Source organism: Fundulus heteroclitus, chromosome 2 (genome assembly GCF_011125445.2).
Source record: "Fundulus heteroclitus isolate FHET01 chromosome 2, MU-UCD_Fhet_4.1, whole genome shotgun sequence".
Classification (NCBI taxonomy): domain Eukaryota; kingdom Metazoa; phylum Chordata; class Actinopteri; order Cyprinodontiformes; family Fundulidae; genus Fundulus; species Fundulus heteroclitus.
In genome coordinates this window covers 38,104,760-38,123,952 of record NC_046362.1, presented here as the reverse complement: position 1 = coordinate 38,123,952, position 19,193 = coordinate 38,104,760, and the positions used below count along the sequence as shown (strand labels likewise).

The 19,193-nt window shown below is 42.8% G+C and overlaps 2 protein-coding genes across 2 annotated transcripts; one reads left to right on the top strand and one right to left on the bottom strand.

Moving 5' to 3' along the window:
* The first annotated feature begins 1,056 nt into the window (after positions 1-1,056).
* ribc2 (RIB43A domain with coiled-coils 2) lies at positions 1,057-6,368 on the top strand. Its single transcript, XM_012862910.3, has 7 exons — positions 1,057-1,283; positions 3,917-3,998; positions 4,149-4,442; positions 4,525-4,643; positions 5,312-5,473; positions 5,545-5,711; positions 6,254-6,368. The coding sequence occupies exons 1-7, from the start codon at positions 1,167-1,169 to the stop codon at positions 6,321-6,323; spliced, it is 1,011 nt and encodes a 336-aa protein (XP_012718364.2). The 5' UTR covers positions 1,057-1,166; the 3' UTR covers positions 6,324-6,368.
* A 30-nt stretch (positions 6,369-6,398) lies between these two features.
* On the bottom strand, positions 6,399-17,156 carry ada2a (adenosine deaminase 2a). The gene is made up of 10 exons (XM_012862988.3): positions 16,965-17,156; positions 15,390-15,692; positions 11,926-12,145; positions 10,694-10,907; positions 10,481-10,608; positions 10,302-10,392; positions 10,120-10,228; positions 9,274-9,431; positions 8,027-8,229; positions 6,399-7,949 (listed from the first exon to the last, which is right to left on the bottom strand). Exons 2-10 carry the CDS (start codon positions 15,682-15,684, stop codon positions 7,838-7,840), a joined length of 1,530 nt encoding a protein of 509 aa, XP_012718442.2. The 5' UTR covers positions 15,685-15,692; positions 16,965-17,156; the 3' UTR covers positions 6,399-7,837.
* Between the last annotated feature and the right edge of the window lie 2,037 nt (positions 17,157-19,193).

Sequence of the window (19,193 nt, the reverse complement as noted above, 5' to 3'; positions counted from 1 at the left end):
GATGACTTCATCCGGCTAACCATGATCCGGCTAATTGGGTTCTTCCAACACACCTGTTGTTTATGATTAGTATGGCTGGATTGAGTTATCTGAGATAACTGCGCGTTCATGCGTTTGTTTAAAAGGGGAAATGTATCGATAGTAGAAACATTGATCAGCAGCGCTGCTATTGGCTGTTCAGTATGGCCAAAGAACGCCCACAGTTTTTCTCCCAAGCAGAACAAGAGCTTTTAATGGAAGGTTATGCTGAAGTCATTAATTAAAACGACAGGTAACACCTCAAAGTCTGCTAAAGCCAGAGAGAGGGCAGATCTCTCTACAGTTACACTGTCGCGCTGGGCTAAAGGATCCTGTCTATTGCGCAATACGCGATTCATTCAAAAAACTCTGCAAATTATTAATTTCTAATCCTGTTTATATGAAATAAGCCTGCTCGCGAGCAGGTTTAAGATGGCGCACATGTTGCTATGACAACAAGTCCAAGATGAGTTTCGAAGAACCAAACGATCCAACATCATGCCAAATCGTCAACAATCAAATCCAGCTAACTGAGTTAGCGACGTACGAAGAACGGACCCCATCTTACAAAATGCTAAAGTTAACATGATGCAAGGAATTGTCTCACTGCTGAAGTGGGTCTGTCTCTGTTAATTGTTGATTTTAAATGCTTAAATACATATGTTATATGCATTTATACTTTTGGAGATTGGATTTGTATGCTTCCACTGGTTTAATTTAAATTCCTTTTAATTTATTTTTTTCATTTGCCTTGCACAAGTTGATCTTCTTTATATAATTGTTTAATTTCTCTTTTTGTAAGAATACAAATCGGAGATTCTTGTTGAACATGTAATTAGTGTTTTGATCAATAAATCTGTTATGAAAATACATTTTAAAAATCCTTCTACTGCTGAACTGCTATTGTTCGCCCTTCACAACATGGCGGACGCGCTGACGTACCATTTCTGGGGACGAATGATAGCGGCAGCGGCGTCTTCCATGACGCAGCCAATCAGAGAACGCGCTATGCTAAAAAAAAAAAAAAAAAAAAAAAAAAAAACCGGAAGCTCCCCTTTCCTCCGGTAACGTAGCAACCAGTGTGTTAGGATAAGCGTTCCACCCTGAAAGGAGACTTTTAACAACTTGGCGGCTTCTTCTGAGTCAAAATGTTCAACGTTGAGTTGATTTCTGAGCGCGTCGCCAGAGAGAATCTGGAGAGGCGCCGTGAGAGAGAGGCGAGAAGGCAGGAGAGGATCTTTGACCACAAAGTCAGGACTATTGGGGTGAGTTTCTGTGAGAGGTGACAATAAAGTCCCACTAAAAATAATCAGGATTAGGGCTGAACGATTTTGGAAAAAAACTAATTACATTTTTTTATCTTAATATTGCGATTTAATGTGATTTTTTTTTTTTTTCAATTTAATTTAACAGCAAATCAATGTTTCATCGCTGTGCAGATTAGGGGCTAAAAGAGCCGCTGCGTCTCAACTCGGAGCAGAAATTATTGCGTTCTGCCAACGATATATTTCTACTTTTCTCTGCATTAACCACAAGCAACAAAAATGGCCTCTACATAAAGATGTTTGTAAACAAGGACAATTTAAAACAAGAACTTTTAATGTTTTTATTAATCAGAATATTATTCAAGAGAACAGCTTTTAATTTAATTGGACATCAATCCTTGTTGAACATAAAGTGCAAAGTGCAACCAACAAATAAGTCTATGTATTAAATTGATAGACCCGTAGTTAATGCTATGGAGAGATTCCTGAAAATGTCTGGTAAAACAGTATGAATATATAAACTTTAAAACAAGTAATAAAATTAGATTATCTCACTGCTGCAACTCTCTCCGCTTCCATGTGGAGCAAACCCACTTTAAACATGTTACCCACACCTAAAGGACGTCTGATCCACTAATTGTTAAATAGCCAACAATTGCAGACCTCTGTGAGTTGGAAATTGCTTTTTTTAAATTGCGATTATATTGAAAATGCGATTAATTGTGCAACCCTAATCAGGATGGTCTTTAAATCAGGCCACGGCGCTCTGCCCAGGGCGACAGGGCACAGGGGGCGCCACATGGCTTACTGGCATCTCCAGCCATAAAAGATGAGTTTATGTTATGTGAAGCTTTTAACTTTATGTTAAATTAAGGGGCTAGTTCTTTTTTTTATTATTGAATTGAAGTTCATTTGATCACATCTAGTGTAAACTACTCTGAATAAATTAAAGTGAACTAGGTCATTTTACAGAGATTAGGTGTTCAGACAACAGAAGAAAGCGCTGCTCTGACATTCAGCCATAATCCTCCATGTCTTCATGTGGCAGCAGTGACCGTTTAATCAAAGTAGGCTGACAGAGCGCAGTTGAACCTCAGACAGCTACACTGAAAACTAAAGCCAGATCACATCGTTTGGATACCGCGTCCCTCCACGCACCTAGGAGCATTCCTAGCAACGCGGACAGTACCGCGCAGAAAAACATGGCGGACGAGAAACCGCTCCTTCTAGTGGAAGTACGTAAATAAAGACGTCTTTATGATTTTGGCCTTGAAGGTCATGGTGATCAACACATTGTTAACAAATCCTGGAGAGAAATCGCCGTCACTCTTGAAAGAAAGTAAAAGGTTTTGGAATGTTATAAACAGCTTCTTCTACGTGTAGTGGGTTGTAGTACGCTTGGTGTAGGAGCACAACGCTGCCCTCTAGAGTCTAGGGCAGGTGTCTGCAACCTGTGGCTCTGCAGCCACAAGTGGCTCTTAATAACTTTGGCTACAAATTAGATTTTTATTATGGTATTTAAATCTAATAATAATAATAAATGCAGGTTTTAGCAGTTATTTTCTTGCCAACTGTAAAGGTTGCAGGCCCGTGGTGTAGGAGAATAGTGCTGCTGCAGGAGGAAGAGCCACACGGAGCATAAAAGCTGCAGACGTCGCGTCCACACGTCTCATTTCTGCATGAAACGTCCATGCGTCGAGCTTAAAGCAGCCTTAAGGTCCTCCTCATCTGTTATTTGAAACAATCCCCTCTGTTCCTTGAAGACCGATTGCCTTGAAGACTGTTGCTTGTGACAATGTTGTTCATTTATTATAGATAATGTTGCATCAACGAGAGCTCTTACTTCACAGGCTGGTTCTGACCCGTCAGTCTATGTTCTCAGCTCTGACTCTTTCCTGGAGACTATTGATCATTTAAAGCCTGGAGGTTCCCCTAATGATGCTCCACCTGTAGGACTTCTTTAAAAAGGTTTTTTTAGAGACATCGTTAACTGCAGCCTGTCGTCAGGCGTTCTCCAACCTCTGATTAAAAAATAAATCTGCTCTAGATCTCGCTGTTTGGGTAAATTAAAGGCCCATCTCTAACCTTGCTTTCTAAAATCTAACAGGTTTCTTATTTTCAATAAATAGCCTTTCTGGATGAGCAGATCATATTCATGGTTTCCCAGTCAGGTTTCAAAGCTCCTCGCAGCTCTTTTAACGGTTTTTATTGATGCATTTCTAGCCACTGACTAGTGATAGTGTTCCTGGGCTTTTAAATTTAACAGCAGTATTTCTTTACGGCGGATCATAAATGTGCGTTTCTTATTTGGAGCAGTGGGTTGGCATCAGACAGCTGGACTGGTTCAGGTTTGATTGGGCAGATCGAACGTTCTGCGTTAGCCATGGATCCTCCTCTGCTCCTGGTTAGTGTGGCGTCCCACAGGGCTCCATTTTAGGCCCTTTGCTCTTCTTTATCTGCTCCTATAGGAGATACTCAGCTTTATGTCCCACTAAGACAGAGAAATGCGTTCTGCACTTCATCACTTCATCATACTGGTCCCTCCTGGACTAAATGATTCAACACTAACCCCAGAACCTTTAAGAGAAAGCTTTGATTGGCTACTTCACTGAATCTGCTGGTCCGGCTCACAGGTGGATAAAGACGCCTTGGATCTGCAGCTGCAAGAGAAGAAGAGACGAGAAGAAGCAGCAAAGAGAGAAGAAAACGCTCACGGTGAGTTAATGACCTGTCTTTGCCTCTTTTTTAGGGCCTGCTTGTAACAAATATGATTAAAGATGATGTATTAATTATATTAACTCCAGATAACATTGTTTTTATAAATTAGGGGCAGTCAGGTGAGCAATGCATGTGTTTTCTAAGCAGATGCTGATGTGCATCAGTACAACAAAGCAGCGTTGCTGATCCAGAGAAGACGAGAGAAGGAGAAGCGTATGATGCAGAAGGCCACGGCTCATTTCTGCCGTCAGAACCAGACGTTTGATCCGAACGACCCGGACGGCTCAGAGAAAGCTGAAGACCAGATGATGCTCCCCGGCCTGGTGGGCGAGGAGCCGGACAGAAAGAACCGTCTGCAGAGGCAGAGGGAGCAGCTCAGAGATTGGCTCATCCAGCAGCAGGACGAGCTGGAGGAGGACCAGCACCAGCAGAAGATGGAGGGTAGGTGGGCCGCTGGGCCTTAAAGACCACAAAACAGGAGTTCACACACAGACATTCACGCTTCTGTCCTCCTGGACCTCAGAGCTGCACTACGACCAGAGCCGAGAAGAAATGGATAAGAAAACCCTAGAACTGGAGAAGCTTGAGATGGAGAGGAGAAAAGCAGCCAGCATGGCCACTACCAACTATAACCTCGCCAAGGTAAGTTATCTCAAAGCCCCGCTAACGAGGTTAACGAGGTGTTAAGAACATTCCAGCTGGGCAGGACATTTAAAGCACAACAAGGTAGAGAAAAGCCCTCAGAGAAGCAACCTGTGATGATGGGGCGGCGATTCAAGCGTTTATATTATATCCAGTTTGACCGGCCCAGAGTCAGACATGAGCTGCTGGACCAGGAGACCAGAGAGACGGTTGGTCTGTCACATAAAACACCAAAGTTCACAGTTACTTCAATATTAGCGGTGGGTAGATTAATTCTGCAGTGGTTCCTTCATATAAACACCTGAACAGAACCAGAACCCTTCAAATAATTAGAACAGAGCTTAAAGTTCTCCAGGATCCACAAATCAAATCAAAACAGGACGAAGAAGACTTAAAAACAGGATGGATATGCCAGAATTAAAATCTTTATAAAACCAAAATAATCTAGACTGAATAAAAGCTGTTAAATCTATTAAATTTAACTTCGGCACCAGCAGAAACCCAGAAGGTCTGGTTCTACATTCAGGGACTAAGACGAACTGCTGCTGTGCCGGGATCTGATGCTGAAGACCAAAGACACCAAGGAAAAGTTAAAGTTTGCAGCTGAGACAAAATATGACAAGTTCAAGAGGTGTTAATTACTTTATTTTGATTTTTTTTTTTAAAAGATTGAGGAACAGCGGCGTCAGGAGAAGGAGCGCGGTGATGAAGGCGTCACACAGAGCGCCGTGGGAGTCCCTGGTCTGTGTCGCAGCAGAGACAGGAGAGCTCCTCCTGAGACCCTGCAGCAGGTCCTTCAGTTCCAGCGAGACCAAGTGGAGGAGAAGAAGGTCAGACCGAATACCGGCACCAAACAGGTCCAGTTAAACGTCTTTATTTACAGATGTGTCTGTGACCTTAGAGGATGGAGCTAGAGAAGAAGAGAGAGGAGGAGCACTACCATCGTCTGCAGCTGGACTCGGCTCGTAAAGCTCTGCTGATGGACCGGCAGCAGGCCCGGCTGGAGAAGCAGCTGAGGAGACATCTGGACAGCATCAACGTCCAGCTGGCCCAGACACACGTGCAAGAGTTAGTGACGTCTTATCAGTGACGTCTTATCAGTGACGTCTTAACAGTGACGGCTTATCAGTGACGTCTTATCAGTGACGTCTTATCAGTGACGGCTTATCAGTGACGGCTTATCAGTGACGGCTTATCAGTGACGTCTTTTCAGTGACGTCTTTTCAGTGACGGCTTATCAGTGACGTCTTATCAGTGACGGCTTATCAGTGACGTCTTATCAGTGACGTCTTATCAGTGACGTCTTATCAGTGACGGCTTATCAGTGACGGCTTATCAGTGACATCTTATCAGTGACGTCTTATCAGTGACGGCTTATCAGTGACGGCTTATCAGTGACGTCTTTTCAGTGACGTCTTTTCAGTGACGGCTTATCAGTGACGGCTTATCAGTGACGGCTTATCAGTGACGGCTTATCAGTGACGGCTTATCAGTGACGGCTTTTCAGTGACGGCTTATCAGTGACGGCTTATCAGTGACGGCTTTTCAGTGACGGCTTTTCAGTGACGGCTTATCCAGACGCCGTCTGACCTGAGCTCGTCTCGTTTCAGGAGGCCCGACCTTAACGGAGGACACGCTGAAGACGGCTTCTTCTCCAAGTTCAACACCTGCAGCAGATGATGGAGAAACGCTGCAGAGAAAAGCAACAGCGCCGCTGCAGGACGCGCAAAAATAAAATCACATATGCAACATTTCTTCTGTCTGACTTCTATTCCGACTCAACATTTAAAAACCCGTCTGCAGTCCAGGAGACATTTCATCATGTTTTTGCAGATTTTTCACACCTTTCATGTTTTTACAATCCAGTCAAATAAAACTACATCTAACTCGTAAAATTCATCCATAAATGAAAAAAAAAAAAAACACCACAAAGCTGAACCACCATCTGATTCCTCAGCATTAATTATGACCAGATATGAGACCAGGATCTCTGATTGGACATTAATCCGCTCAGCGGTCACTCTGCTGATCTACTAACCAGGTAAACTGCTCCGCTGGATTATTCAAAGCCTTTCTGCTTCCATTCCCCAGAAACCTTGAAATAAAATGTAGTCCAAGCAACCAGCCTTTACCAGTCACCTCACTAGGGTCAATTTAACCCGGTTCTAACTCACAGGTTATTTACACTGCAAAAAGAGAACTAAAAGTAAGTCAAATTTTCTTGAAATTACTGTATTTGAGCAGATAAATAAGATGATCTGCCAAAGGAATAAGATTTTTACACTTAAAATAGGAACGACTCATCTCCGTCATTTTATTTCAAGTGAATATATCTAGTTATGTTAATTTAGGAATAAAAATACTAATTCCATTGGCAGATAATCTTTAATTGCTCAAATCAAAGGACAAAAACACAAATTTCAAGAAAAGTTGACTTACTTTTAGTTGCCTTTTTGCAGTGTAGAGAACATCCGGTATCATGGAGACCAGGGACGGGTCAGGGAGGAGGTTCTGGTCCAGTTTATAGATGGGTCAGGTTCTACAACAACAGCTTTCAACGTCTCCCAGAGCAATAAAGTGTGCATGAACAAAAATAAAATCACATGAATGTTGGTCCTGGTCTGAGGTGCAGAACCCATGTGGCTCAGCAGCTGTTCTCCAGGATTCATGTTTCTGTTCCGTTTAACACAAAATGTAATAAAATTATTCAAACAATTTAACCCCTCTGATGAACAACGCTCTGATGTTTTCTGAGAGAAAATCACTTTTTTCACATTAAGAGGAAGAAAAAAAAACTACATACACCCTATACTGCCAAAAGTATTCCCTCCCCTGCCTTGACTCTGGTCTAAACTTCAGTGAGCTCCCATTCCTGATCCACAGGGTTTAATCTGACGTTCTTCCAAACTCTGCAGCTTCATCAGCTTCAGATCTTCTGGCCAGGCGGTCCAGGAGGTTCTCTGAGCTGCTGAGAGCGACCCGCTCCTTCCCACATGTCTGCAGAAAGTCTGCAGGCCTGGATGGTCCCTGTGGCCGTGGAGGAGCTGATCTCCATTAGTAGGGTGGGGGAGTGAATACTTTTGGCTAAGTAGTGAATTTCACAGATCAAATATGAAGCAAAACGTAAACAGAGCCAGCTTCATTTACGCCAACCTGGGTTTTAGAGGGACGGTTAAAATAAATGCAAACGTGTTTTAATGTCGGAAAAAAGTTCCATTTGGATCGTTTTCCGTCACAAACTGGTTCCATCTTCTCTGCCACAGAACCAGCGCCTCCTCCTGCTGCTGCGGAGGCAAAGCGCTGTACCTGAAACGCAGACGGCCAGGTTCAGAGCGGAGCCGGAGCCGGAGCACGAGGCGGAGCGCACACCTGCTGAGGCTCACCTGAGCGAGTTCATGGCCAGCTGCTTGAGGGAGCCCAGGTGGGACTTGATGCCGCCGAAGCCCACGAAGGCTTCGTAGAAGTCGTAGGAGAGGCCAGACGCCCCAAACATGGCGGGATCGTCCGAGCTGACGACCACCGGGTGGTTCTCCAACATCAGGGCAGCAGCCGGGTGGTTCCTCAGATCTTTAACGAGCTTCAGCACCTGGAGGGACCGGCACCGAGATCCATTTAAAACACATGTGCAGCGTATCATCAATATAATCCCCAATAAAATGATACATAATCATGTTAAGCAGCTAAAACCTGACATCTGATGATGATTAAAGATGTTAAGCCTCAACATACTGATGGAAACTGTTTCTAACACTTTAGATAAAAGATGTCATTTATTTCATTCCATTGAAACACTGAACTTTATCTAAACTGGTGACAGGGAGAGAGAATTTAGGTATTTATTTCTGCTAATTATGATGATTCTGGCGTTAAATTAGAGCCATAAAAACAAAGATTTTTACTGCGGCTCCATTCACTCTGCAGCGTTTACATTCAGCACTCGACACGCTGGGATTTGCTGCAAAGTGCTGCAGTAATCCCTGTGGCTTGTTCCAGGTTTTCCTTCCACTTAATTTTCCATGGATAACGCGCCCTGTAGACATGCAGCTAGTCCAGATTTAATCTAATATTATGAAGCATGTAGTCCGCTCCATGATTATGTGAACTTACTCCAGCCTACTCTGCATACCTAGAACCAGAACCAGAACCAGAACCAGACACGGAGAAGCAGCGTTTAGTTCCTATGCTCCACTTATCTGGAACAAACTTCCAGAAAACTGTAAAAGTGCGGAAAGCCTGAGTTCCTTTAAATCGAGATCAAAAACACATGTGTTTAAAATTGCCTCTGAATGTTCTAGTTAAACTGTTTTACTGTTTTTAATGTTATTTTTTTGTTTCTACATTCTATCCTTACTTGCTTTTATTCCTATATTTTAATCATGTAAAGCACTTTGCATTGTCTCTGTACTGAATTGAGCTATATAAATAAATTTGCCTTGCCTTGCCTTGTTTAAATGGACTCAGACTTTTTTACAAACTGAATTGAGGTTTTTATGCAAGCCATAATCATCAAATCTAATATAAGCACAATACAGATAGCAGTAAATGGACTCTTATTAATATTTTAGTGTAATTAGTGGCGGTTTACAGGCGTTAAAACCTGGAATTTGAGCGGATTCTGCCGTCAGCGTACCTGGTTGGAGATGGGGCACACCTCCACAGCCACGCCTCTCTTCCTGGACAGATCTTTGGCCACCGGATGGCGAACCAGCGAGAATCCATGGCCGATACGCGACGTGTTCAGGAGCAGAGCGTCTAAAACGTTCTGATCCACGTCAGTCCCTTCCAGATCTGCGCCCAGCAAAGCGAAACAGAAGGAATCAAAAAGATGAGGAGATTCTGGGGCGTTGGCCAATATTTAAACGATACGAACCGAACTGAGAAACATCTCACAGATTTTTATCTGTTTATCGCTTTCTTTGTTCAACTTAAATGTTTCAGGTGATGAAACCAATTTTAATATTGCATAAATACAAACAGAAAATACGAAACGCAGCTAAATGTTTCAGACAGTTGGATTATCACCTGACCTCCAGATATAATAAATATTTTAGATAAAACCTCCTTGATGGATGAAAGATCTAAAAAAGCAACGCATCTAAAAAAAAAAAAAAAAAAAAAAGCCTCAAAAACTCTCTACCAGAAAATCCTGCAGCACAGAACCTTAAACCCAATCACACTTTGGCTCCGCAGCAGGACCACAATCCAGCAGCAAGAATAACGTTTTAATGACATTTAGGAGTGGCCTAGTCAAAGTCTGGACTTTGTTGGGAGCTTTTTCCCCCTTAATAAATTAAATCATCATTTTAAAAGAAAATTGCTGTTTTACATTTACTTTGTTCCTCTTTATGTAAAAGTTAAATTGTTTTGATGATCTGAAACATTTAGTTGAGACAAAAAGCCACAGCAGAACTAATCTGTAATCTTATCTGAGGCACATAGCCATAATTTCTGCAGCGCTTCCTCCCAGTCAGCTCACCGGTCTCCCCAGCGTGGAAAAAGTACGGGAGCGCCACGCCTTTCTCTGCAGGCAGGGACAGGGCATCCCTGAAGTACCACAGCGGTCTGCCTCGGTCCTCCTGACCCACCTGAACACGCAGAGTTACAAAAACCCAAAGCATCTCTTATTCATGCAGAGCAACGGATCCGGGCGGATCTCACCAGGTCGAAGCCGGCCATGAAGTCAGGGAAGTCCTTCTTCAGCTGCATCGCCTCCTCCACCGCCGCAGCTACGGCCGATCTAGTGGCTCGCCTGCAGATTGGGAACAGGACCGTCAGTCGTGCGGCCCGAGCCGCCGGGTCTGGGTCGGCGCTGACGCTGAACGGCTCAGAGTCGTCACCTTTGGTTCGTCACGATGATTCTCGCTCCGAAGAAGTCCGGGTGCGTCGACACGAAGCGCTCGGTGACGTCCTGGTAGGTCTTCAGGGTCCATGCTCTGTCGTGGCTGCTGCCATCCAGCTCGTACACCTGTGCGCCAAAACGTACCGTTACCCAGAGAACACCTGGGCTGGACGGGTCCTCCACCGCCTCGCCCACGCAGACATGACGGCACCTGGGGGAGCAGAGCCCGCAGTTCCAGGTACATGACGTTGTCGGCGTGGAACTGGCTCAGGCCCTGGTAGTAGTAGTCCCTGAACACGGGGGCGTAGGTGACCAGGCCCCACACGGCCAGGAAGGCCTGCTCGAAGCGGCCCCACACCGCCGCCTGGCTGGGGAACGCCGCCTCCGGGTCCTCGTCCGTGAAAAGCGTCAGGTTGGTCCTGATGCTGAGGAAGAGGAAGAGGAAGAGTCGCCGAGAGCTCAGGTCCAACTGGACTCAGGTACCATCAGAACGATGGATTATTATTTAGGTTCTTCTAAATAATAATTCATCATTCTGATGGTCTAGCATTAATTAATGATTACTTAACTTTTTATTAAACTTTTTTGTGGAATCTTATAATATTTCTACACGGACTTTAAAACTGGACGCCATCCTGTGTGTAAATGTCTTAAATGTATGTCAACAACAATAAAGTCCGTCTTCAAACAGAAAAGAGATGAACGCAGCCCTTTTTTTGTAATGATTTTAAATAAAATAACTAATTTAACATTATGAATTAAGAAAATCCAATAAAGAAAGAAAACTCTTGATATCAATAAATATAAATGGATGTGAAAGAAATAGTGGAAGCCTATAAAATCATCAGGATCTTTAGAGAAATGCGACCAAAATTAATGTCAAATTCTCACAAAGAAAATCCTAAATCCAATGGGGAAAAAATTAATAATAAATAAACAAATAAATAAATAAATAAATAAATACATAAATAGTAGACCTAACCTATTACTTCTGAGACAGAAATATATTATTTTATTAATTATAATGCACCATGTTAGCACTCCTGATAAAATGTTTAAAAAGCCTTAAAATAAAGTTATTTTAATTGCAGTAGCATTACAGTAGATTTATTCAGTAGATAAATTAACAAAAATAACTGCTTGTGACACAGTTATCAGAACCCCTTAAGGTTCCTTCAAAATAAAACCAGCCTTTATCAGGCTGAGCAGCCGCTGCGTTTGTGAGTGTGGCTATTTTCTATAACCTAACATTTATTTAAACTTTACTTTTTAAAACCGTCTAGGAAGCTTTAATTAGAAAACGAGGAGCCACACTGGGTGCAGGTCAGGGGCTGAACAGAGAAAGAAGTGTCTCCATTTTAAAGATTAAACCTGTTTTCAAGTTCAAAATAATTAAATTTTCATGAAATAATCTGTTAAAGTCTGTGACAAAGCGCGACTCACCTGTTGTCCAGGTCCGTTGTGTTGACCAGTTTAGTGCGAAGGTTCTCCAGCAGAACCCAGGGGGAGCAGCGGGCCAGAGGTTTGGGCCACTGAGCCGAGAAGATGAACCTGACGGACGGGTCGTCTGTGCTGCACATGTAGCAGTTCGGTCGATACGTCACGTTCTTCACCAGCCAATCCACGTCCACCATGGAGAAGTCGTGGACATGAAGAGCGCCCCCTGCAGGAGCGAGGTCAGCCTGATTAAACGATTCAGGCAGAAACGTAGAGAAATGCTCGTTGCTCTGAGGACACAACTAACAATTCAATTTTATTTCTATAGCTCCAATTCATGAAACACGTCATCTCAAGTCTCTTTCCAAAGTCAGACTCCATCAGATCCTCCAGGTTGGTGAGAAAGTTTCCTCTCTAAGGAAACCCAGCAGGTTGCATCAAGTCTCTCCAAGCAGCATTCACTCCTCCTGAAAGAGCGTAGAGCCACAGTGGACAGTCGTCTGCATTGCTGATGGCTTTGCAGCAATCCCTCATACTGAGCATGCATGAAGCGACAGTGGAGAGGAAAACTCCCCTTTAACAGGGAGGAGAACCTCCAGCAGAACCAGAACCAGGCTCAGTGTGAACGCTCATCTGCCTCCACCCACTGGGGCTTAGAGAAGACAGAGCAGAGACACAGAAAGCTCAGAAGCTCACATTGACCCAGGAGTACTTTCTATGTTAGAGAAGACAGAGCAGAGACACAGAAAGCACAGAAGCTCACATTGATCCAGGAGTACTTTCTATGTTAGAGAAGACAGAGCAGAGACACAGAAAGCTCAGAAGCTCACATTGACCCAGGAGTACTTTCTATGTTAGAGAAGACAGAGCAGAGACACAGAAAGCACAGAAGCTCACATTGATCCAGGAGTACTTTCTATGTTAGAGAAGACAGAGCAGAGACACAGAAAGCACAGAAGCTCACATTGACCCAGGAGTACTTTCTATGGTAGAGAAGACAGAGCAGAGACACAGAAAGCTCAGAAGCTCACATTGACCCAGGAGTACTTTCTATGTTAGAGAAGACAGAGCAGAGACACAGAAAGCACAGAAGCTCACATTGACCCAGGAGTACTTTCTATGTTAGAGAAGACAGAGCAGAGACACAGAAAGCACAGAAGCTCACATTGACCCAGGAGTACTTTCTATGTTAGAGAAGACAGAGCAGAGACACAGAAAGCTCAGAAGCTCACATTGACCCAGGAGTACTTTCTATGTTAGAGAAGACAGAGCAGAGACACAGAAAGCACAGAAGCTCACATTGACCCAGGAGTACTTTCTATGTTATATGGTGATAGTGGATGATCTGCCTCCCCTGATGATGTCACAGCTAACAGAACCCCAGACCAGGTGTACCTTCTATGAAGAGAAAAATGACAGAGAACAAAACATTAAAAGCTGAAATAACAACAAACAATGCAGATTGGAGAGCAGTAGGAGAACTCAGCAGAGAGAGAGAAATAGACCCTGATGTCCTCCAGCAGCCTAAGCCTATAGCAGCATAACTATAGAGGTAGCTCAGGGTAACATGAGCCACTCTGACTAGAAGCTTTGTCACAAAGGAAAGTTTTAAGATTAGTCTTAAAAGTAGACGGGGTGTCTGCCTCACGGACCAAAACTGGGAGTTGGTTCCACAAGAGAGGAGCCTGATAGCTAAAGGATCTGCCTCCCATTCTACTTTTAGAGACTCTAGGAACCACCAGCAGACCTGCAGTCTGAGAGCGAAGTGCTCTGTTAGGAACATACGGGGTAATCAGAGCTCTGATATATGATGGAGCTTGATTATTAAGGGCTTTATACGTTAGAAGGAGAGTTTTAAATTCTATTCTTGATTTAACAGGAAGCCAATGAAGGGAAGCTAAAATTGGAGAAATATGATCCCTCTTGTTGATTTTCATCAGAACTCTTGCTGCAGCATTTTGGATCAGCTGAAGACTTTGAACTGCATTTTGGGGACTTCCTGATGGTAAAGAAGGATCTGCAACGCCTCCATGTGAAATAAACCAGCGGAGCCACACTCAGGCCGGTCATGATAATAAATTTGTACTGGGCGATAAATTTTCCTAAAAATTATGGCGATAAATCATAATATTGTCAACTGGAGACATTTTTCTACCAATATGATAATGGCATAGGAAATACACCGTCTCTGCAGCTCGGCTCAGATAAATGAAGCAGTTCACCTTTTCCTTTCTCATGCTAACCCTAACGAGCAGGGGGAGTAGACATCGATGCATCGCACTGAAACCTTTTGTTATAGAGACTTTTTACACACAGATCATCGCGCTTATGTCAGTTAATCATGTAATTAGAATTTATTGTGTGATTAATTTACTGGTTATTGTGACAGGCATAGCCACATTTTTAATGTCAGTATTTCTAATAAATCTGCAGGAGGGACAAATATGTCTCAGGACTTCTGCCAGGAAATTAAAGGCATACTATGCAACATTTTTCAGTTAATTAATGTGTTCCATACCATTTTGGATGATTAAATGAGTCATTTCAGGTCGAACAAAGGTTTTCTCGGCCGCCCTGGTGGTCTGTGGGGGAAATACCGCACTTGCAAGAGCAAGAGCTCACGGCCCGCACACACAGAAGTCTTGCTTTACGGCGAGAACTCCATGTGTTTTTGCCCTGCCATTCACTATATGCACGCGCGAAAGCAACAACATAAACATGCAAGCATATTGAGTTTTATTATTATTATTATTTTTTTTTTTTTTTTTTTTATTTATTTATTTATTTTTTTTTTTTTATGTTGGCAAGACGCTACCGCGGCAGCCGCGGCGAGGCGGTGGCGGTAGCGTCTCGCCAACATAAAAAAAATAATTAAAAAAAAATAATAAAAAAATAATAATAATAATAATAATAATAAAACGGGCGAGGCGGCGGCGGCAGGGGCCGCGGCTTGGCGAGGCGGCGGTGGCGGCGGCGGCCAGGATAGCGCTGCGGGAAGCTTGATGTTCATACCTTCACTGACTGTGTTAATCATTGTTTGTACTGCCGTTTTTTCCACTTTTCGTTGCGTTCGCCTGTCTGCTAAGCTCAAAACAACCGCGCCTGGCTTGACGGGGAAACCAGAACAGCTGAGCATCTTTACGACAGTGCACTTTTACTTTCGCCCTCTGGGGGGAGCCTCGCTGGAAAATCAACCCCGGTTGCATAGTATACCTTTAAAGCTTTGACCAGCTTGGGTCTTCTAACGTCCCTCAGCGTAGCACCAGGTTAGCAGCTGATGGACAACAACGTCCATGTTTTGGTTCACGACTTAAAGGCTTTAAAATAATAAAAGGGGAATCACTGAGGATAAAAACTGGGATCATCTGCAAAGCGCCTGATTGGTGCATCTCTATGTATGATTTCTGCATATTGTTAAAAAAAGAAGATTAACCAGATCTTAGACCATCAGAACATGGTGGGTTTCTGACCTTTGGGCATCTTCTGCAGCAGTTTGAAAATGGGGCTGGTCTGGATGAGGCGCTTGGCCCTGAAGAAGTGCATGGCTGGAGGAAAGATGGCTGCAGATACGGCCTCCTGCTTCATTTCAAAGAGCAGCGCGTCCAGCCGCTGCTCAGCCTCCGTCAGCACCATCCGCCCGCCCGTCTGCATGGAGGCCTCCAGCTGGATGAGAGCCTCCCTCAGCCGGGGGTCCGGACTGGACAGGACCCCGCAGCACAGGAACAGACAGGCCGCAGCCAGAAGGGGGCGCTGCAGCGCCACCATGTGGAAGCCTGAGAGAGAAAGTGAACTGAGACACAGCTGACACAAGCCAAGGGCCACAGATTAAAGTTTTACATATGGGGTAATATAACTTTGGAAATACAAACAGAACATGTAAATTGTTCATCTGGCAATATATATATATATATATATATATATATATATATATATATATATATATATATATATCGATATTTAAATGTCACACCTTAGACTTAGACAAATTTTATTGTCATTTTGTATGCACAGAGTGCGTACAGAACAAAATTTAATTTGCATACAGCTTAAGAATTTCAGTGAATTGCAGTAGAATCCTGAAAAAAGTAACTTTGCAGGATAATAAAAGTAATTTTTTGGTTTGTTCCCTGCAGACTGACTTAAAGGTTTTGATTTATTGAGCTCAGAGACAGGAAGAGGCATCAATTAGAACCAAATCAGAAATATAAAAAGGTAATAAGCAAGGTTGCAGTTAACCCTTCCTGCAGAACAACCCACCGTCTGCAGGCGTGTCCAAAGAAATCAGCAGTTAATTTATTTCAGTAATCTGTTATCTGTTATCAGTATCTGTTAAAGGCCCTGTTGACCTTTGCTAACACACTTCTCCTTCCGCCTTCCTCTTATATTTCCTGTCTTCTGCCCTCTGAAAAGTCTTCTTCAGCATTTGTAGCTTAACCTGATGGAGTGAGTCGGTGTCAAGCCTGTGTGTTTTTATTTAATATTTTACATTAATGAGAAACATTCAGTGTTTTTATTGGCTTTGAGCCACAATCATCAACATTAACACAGACTGATCAGTCTGTAATTAATCCACATAATATGACCTGCAATTTGTTATTGAATACTGAATTAAAAGCGCTTCTTTTTTCTCTGCAGCGGCCCTGTATGTGATGAGCTATAGAAAGAAGTTATTTCATGTTTACTAATGCAGGGAATGTCCATAAAAAGTTACATATGATTTTAACATGAATCCTTGTTTTAATTACTGATGTACTTCTTTGTACACAAAGAATTACAGGCATGCTTACACAGATATAATGAACGCATTAATTAGAGCTGGGTTAAAGGCTGCGGGGCCAGAGGAGCTGTTTGCAGAAGCGAAAACAGTCTTTCTGAAACCGGGAGGCCGGAACAAAACCGCTGAGAGAAGAAGAAGAAAAGCGGAGCAGCACTTTTCTCCTCGGCGGCAGCAGAAAATATTCCGTTTAACGGGAGAATGTGACACATTCAGCCGCTTTCTTCAGACACAACAATAACCTGGCAGTCACGGAGGGAGGGGGCATTACCTGGACTCAGCTGTACAGGTAGCGGAACAAAGACCCACGCAGCTGCCGGTCCACTCAGGAGGAAACGCGACTCAGACCCCACGGCCACGCGAACAGTTTCGCTGTTTACACCGCGGAGGACTTCCCCCGCTGCTGTCACAGAAATAAATCCACAGCTGAGCCCCGCTGGCCGGACTCACCCTGAGCGACGACTGCCAGGCAACCAGGCCCCGCCCCCCGGGCTGTGATTGGCTGTTAGGACAGCGCTCGCTGTTTGATTGGTTCTCCTGCCGCGAACAGCCGTTGGAGAGATGAGGGAGGTGGAGCCCGGACATGTTTTTGTTTTGGTGGGCTGAGGAGAGCTTTGTGTTACAACAGAAACATTTAATGACCAGCGTGAACAGAATAATGATAGTTTTAGATTTGGACATAAATGTATTCGCTTAGGATTATCTTTGACTAGTTAAACTGTTTTACTGAAACAGCATTAGTTTAATAGTAGTCCAACTGTTTTTAATGTTTGCTTTAGTTTCCAGTTTCCCATGTTTTGTTTTGTTTTCATTCCAAATTCTATTCCAACTTGCTTTTATTCTGTTTTATTTTCCTACATTTAATCATGTAAAGCACTTTGCTTTGTCTTTGTACTAAAATGTGCGTTACAGATAAATTTGCCTTGCCTTGGCTTACAGAGCTTCACTAAAAGTGCTTCACGTTCCTCTTCAAGTTCTCCGCATTTTGTCACGTAACAGGTGAGCTAAACACAAGGCTCCTCCAGAGGCAATGAGGCCTTCTGCGCTCATAAATACCAAAAGCTGATAGCCTCAGGCTACTGTCTGAGTCTGGCAATGCCAGGAGGAGGAAGTAGCTCAAAGGACAAAATAATATCTACAGGCAATATGGAAGAGATTAAGAAATTACTTAATTTAATGACAGCTGAACTGTCAAAATTAACATCCCAGCAACAACAACTGAGAGAATGAAGTAAAAATACCAAATGATTGGAGCAGAGGGTGGATGATATGGAGCAATAATCATTAAAGATTTGATTCTTGAAACTTGACAGCGATCCTCTGCAGTAAAGAGAATAAACGCTCTGCAGGAAGAGCTGCAGACTCTAGAACAAGTGGAGAACTTCCTTCACAGTAAAAACATTTAAAATTAGGCCGTTTGTATCTGCCATAGATTACCAAAGAACACAGAGAAGGCAAAATCTGCAGTTATCATTATAATATTCAGCAGAAACTAGAAATAACCTTTTAAAGCACTCAAAGAAACTCCAAAGCAGAAGTGGGTAAATCTATCTTCGCTGAAGCAGGTGATTTTAAACATTAGTCGCTGTTTCTGCTGTGCAGCTGTTTCCAGCTGTAGTCGCTGTAAAAGCTTTTTACTTCCTGAAAACGGACCAGCACCTCGGCTCTGAGAGACCAACAAAAGAGAATCACACGAGAAGCAAAGATGTTGAATGAATGAATCATTTATTTCAATCAATTCAAATCAACACATACAAGCACTATGTATACATAATTAGATATATAATTTATAGTAATAATATATGTATATAATTTATGGATTATGTCTGAAAAAGGTTATGAAGAAGTGAAACTTATTTAATTATTCCCCTTCTCTTTCCTATAATCATAGGAATATTCATAACAGTCTTCCTGATTCCTGTGACTCCATACTACTCAAAGCAAATAAATCTATATGCTGTACATTATAAACACGTTTATATGTAGCCACACTAACGTATCCATCCATGTCCTGGTGTTCACTGTCCTGCTTCCATCTCAGATCTTTTTTTAAAAAAAACTTTTTAATTTTTTTTCTGAACCGTTGCTTCACCGCTGAGTTTGTTCCAGAGCTTCACATCTCTGACAGAAATCAACATTCTCTTCATGTTTTCTGAGCACATGAGAAGTTGAAATTCAGGTTCTCTCTGTAACGATGCCCTCCGTCTCTCTCAGCATGTTTTTGTTTGCTATTAGCTGTTTATTTCTGGCTTTATATGTTAACGGTAAGGTTTAAATCCTCCAAGATCTGAGAGTTTTAGCTATCAGAATGATTTCCAGCAGATATTATAGTCAATAATAACACCCAAGACTTTAAATTAATTTACTCTTTCCACCTTTACCCTATTTATTGTGATTTTCACATCTAGATTTCCTTTATAATTCCCAAATAACACGAACTTAGCTTTCTCCAAATTTAAGGACAATTTGTTTTTCTCAGATCAGTTTTTAACTTTGAACG

Bases quoted from the DNA above. Each gene is read 5' to 3' on its own strand.
- ribc2 (XM_012862910.3), top strand. From the start codon at position 1,167: ATGTTCAACGTTGAGTTGATTTCTGAGCGCGTCGCCAGAGAGAATCTG. The intron at 1,284-3,916 runs GTGAGTTTCTGT...TCCGGCTCACAG, and splicing joins ACAAAGTCAGGACTATTGGG to GTGGATAAAGACGCCTTGGA. The intron at 5,712-6,253 runs GTTAGTGACGTC...GTCTCGTTTCAG, and splicing joins GCCCAGACACACGTGCAAGA to GAGGCCCGACCTTAACGGAG.
- ada2a (XM_012862988.3), bottom strand. From the start codon at position 15,684: ATGGTGGCGCTGCAGCGCCCCCTTCTGGCTGCGGCCTGTCTGTTCCTG. The intron at 10,908-11,925 runs GTGAGTCGCGCT...CCTCTTCCTCAG, and splicing joins ACAACGGACCTGGACAACAG to CATCAGGACCAACCTGACGC. The intron at 7,950-8,026 runs GTGAGCCTCAGC...TCTGCGTTTCAG, and splicing joins CTGGCCATGAACTCGCTCAG to GTACAGCGCTTTGCCTCCGC.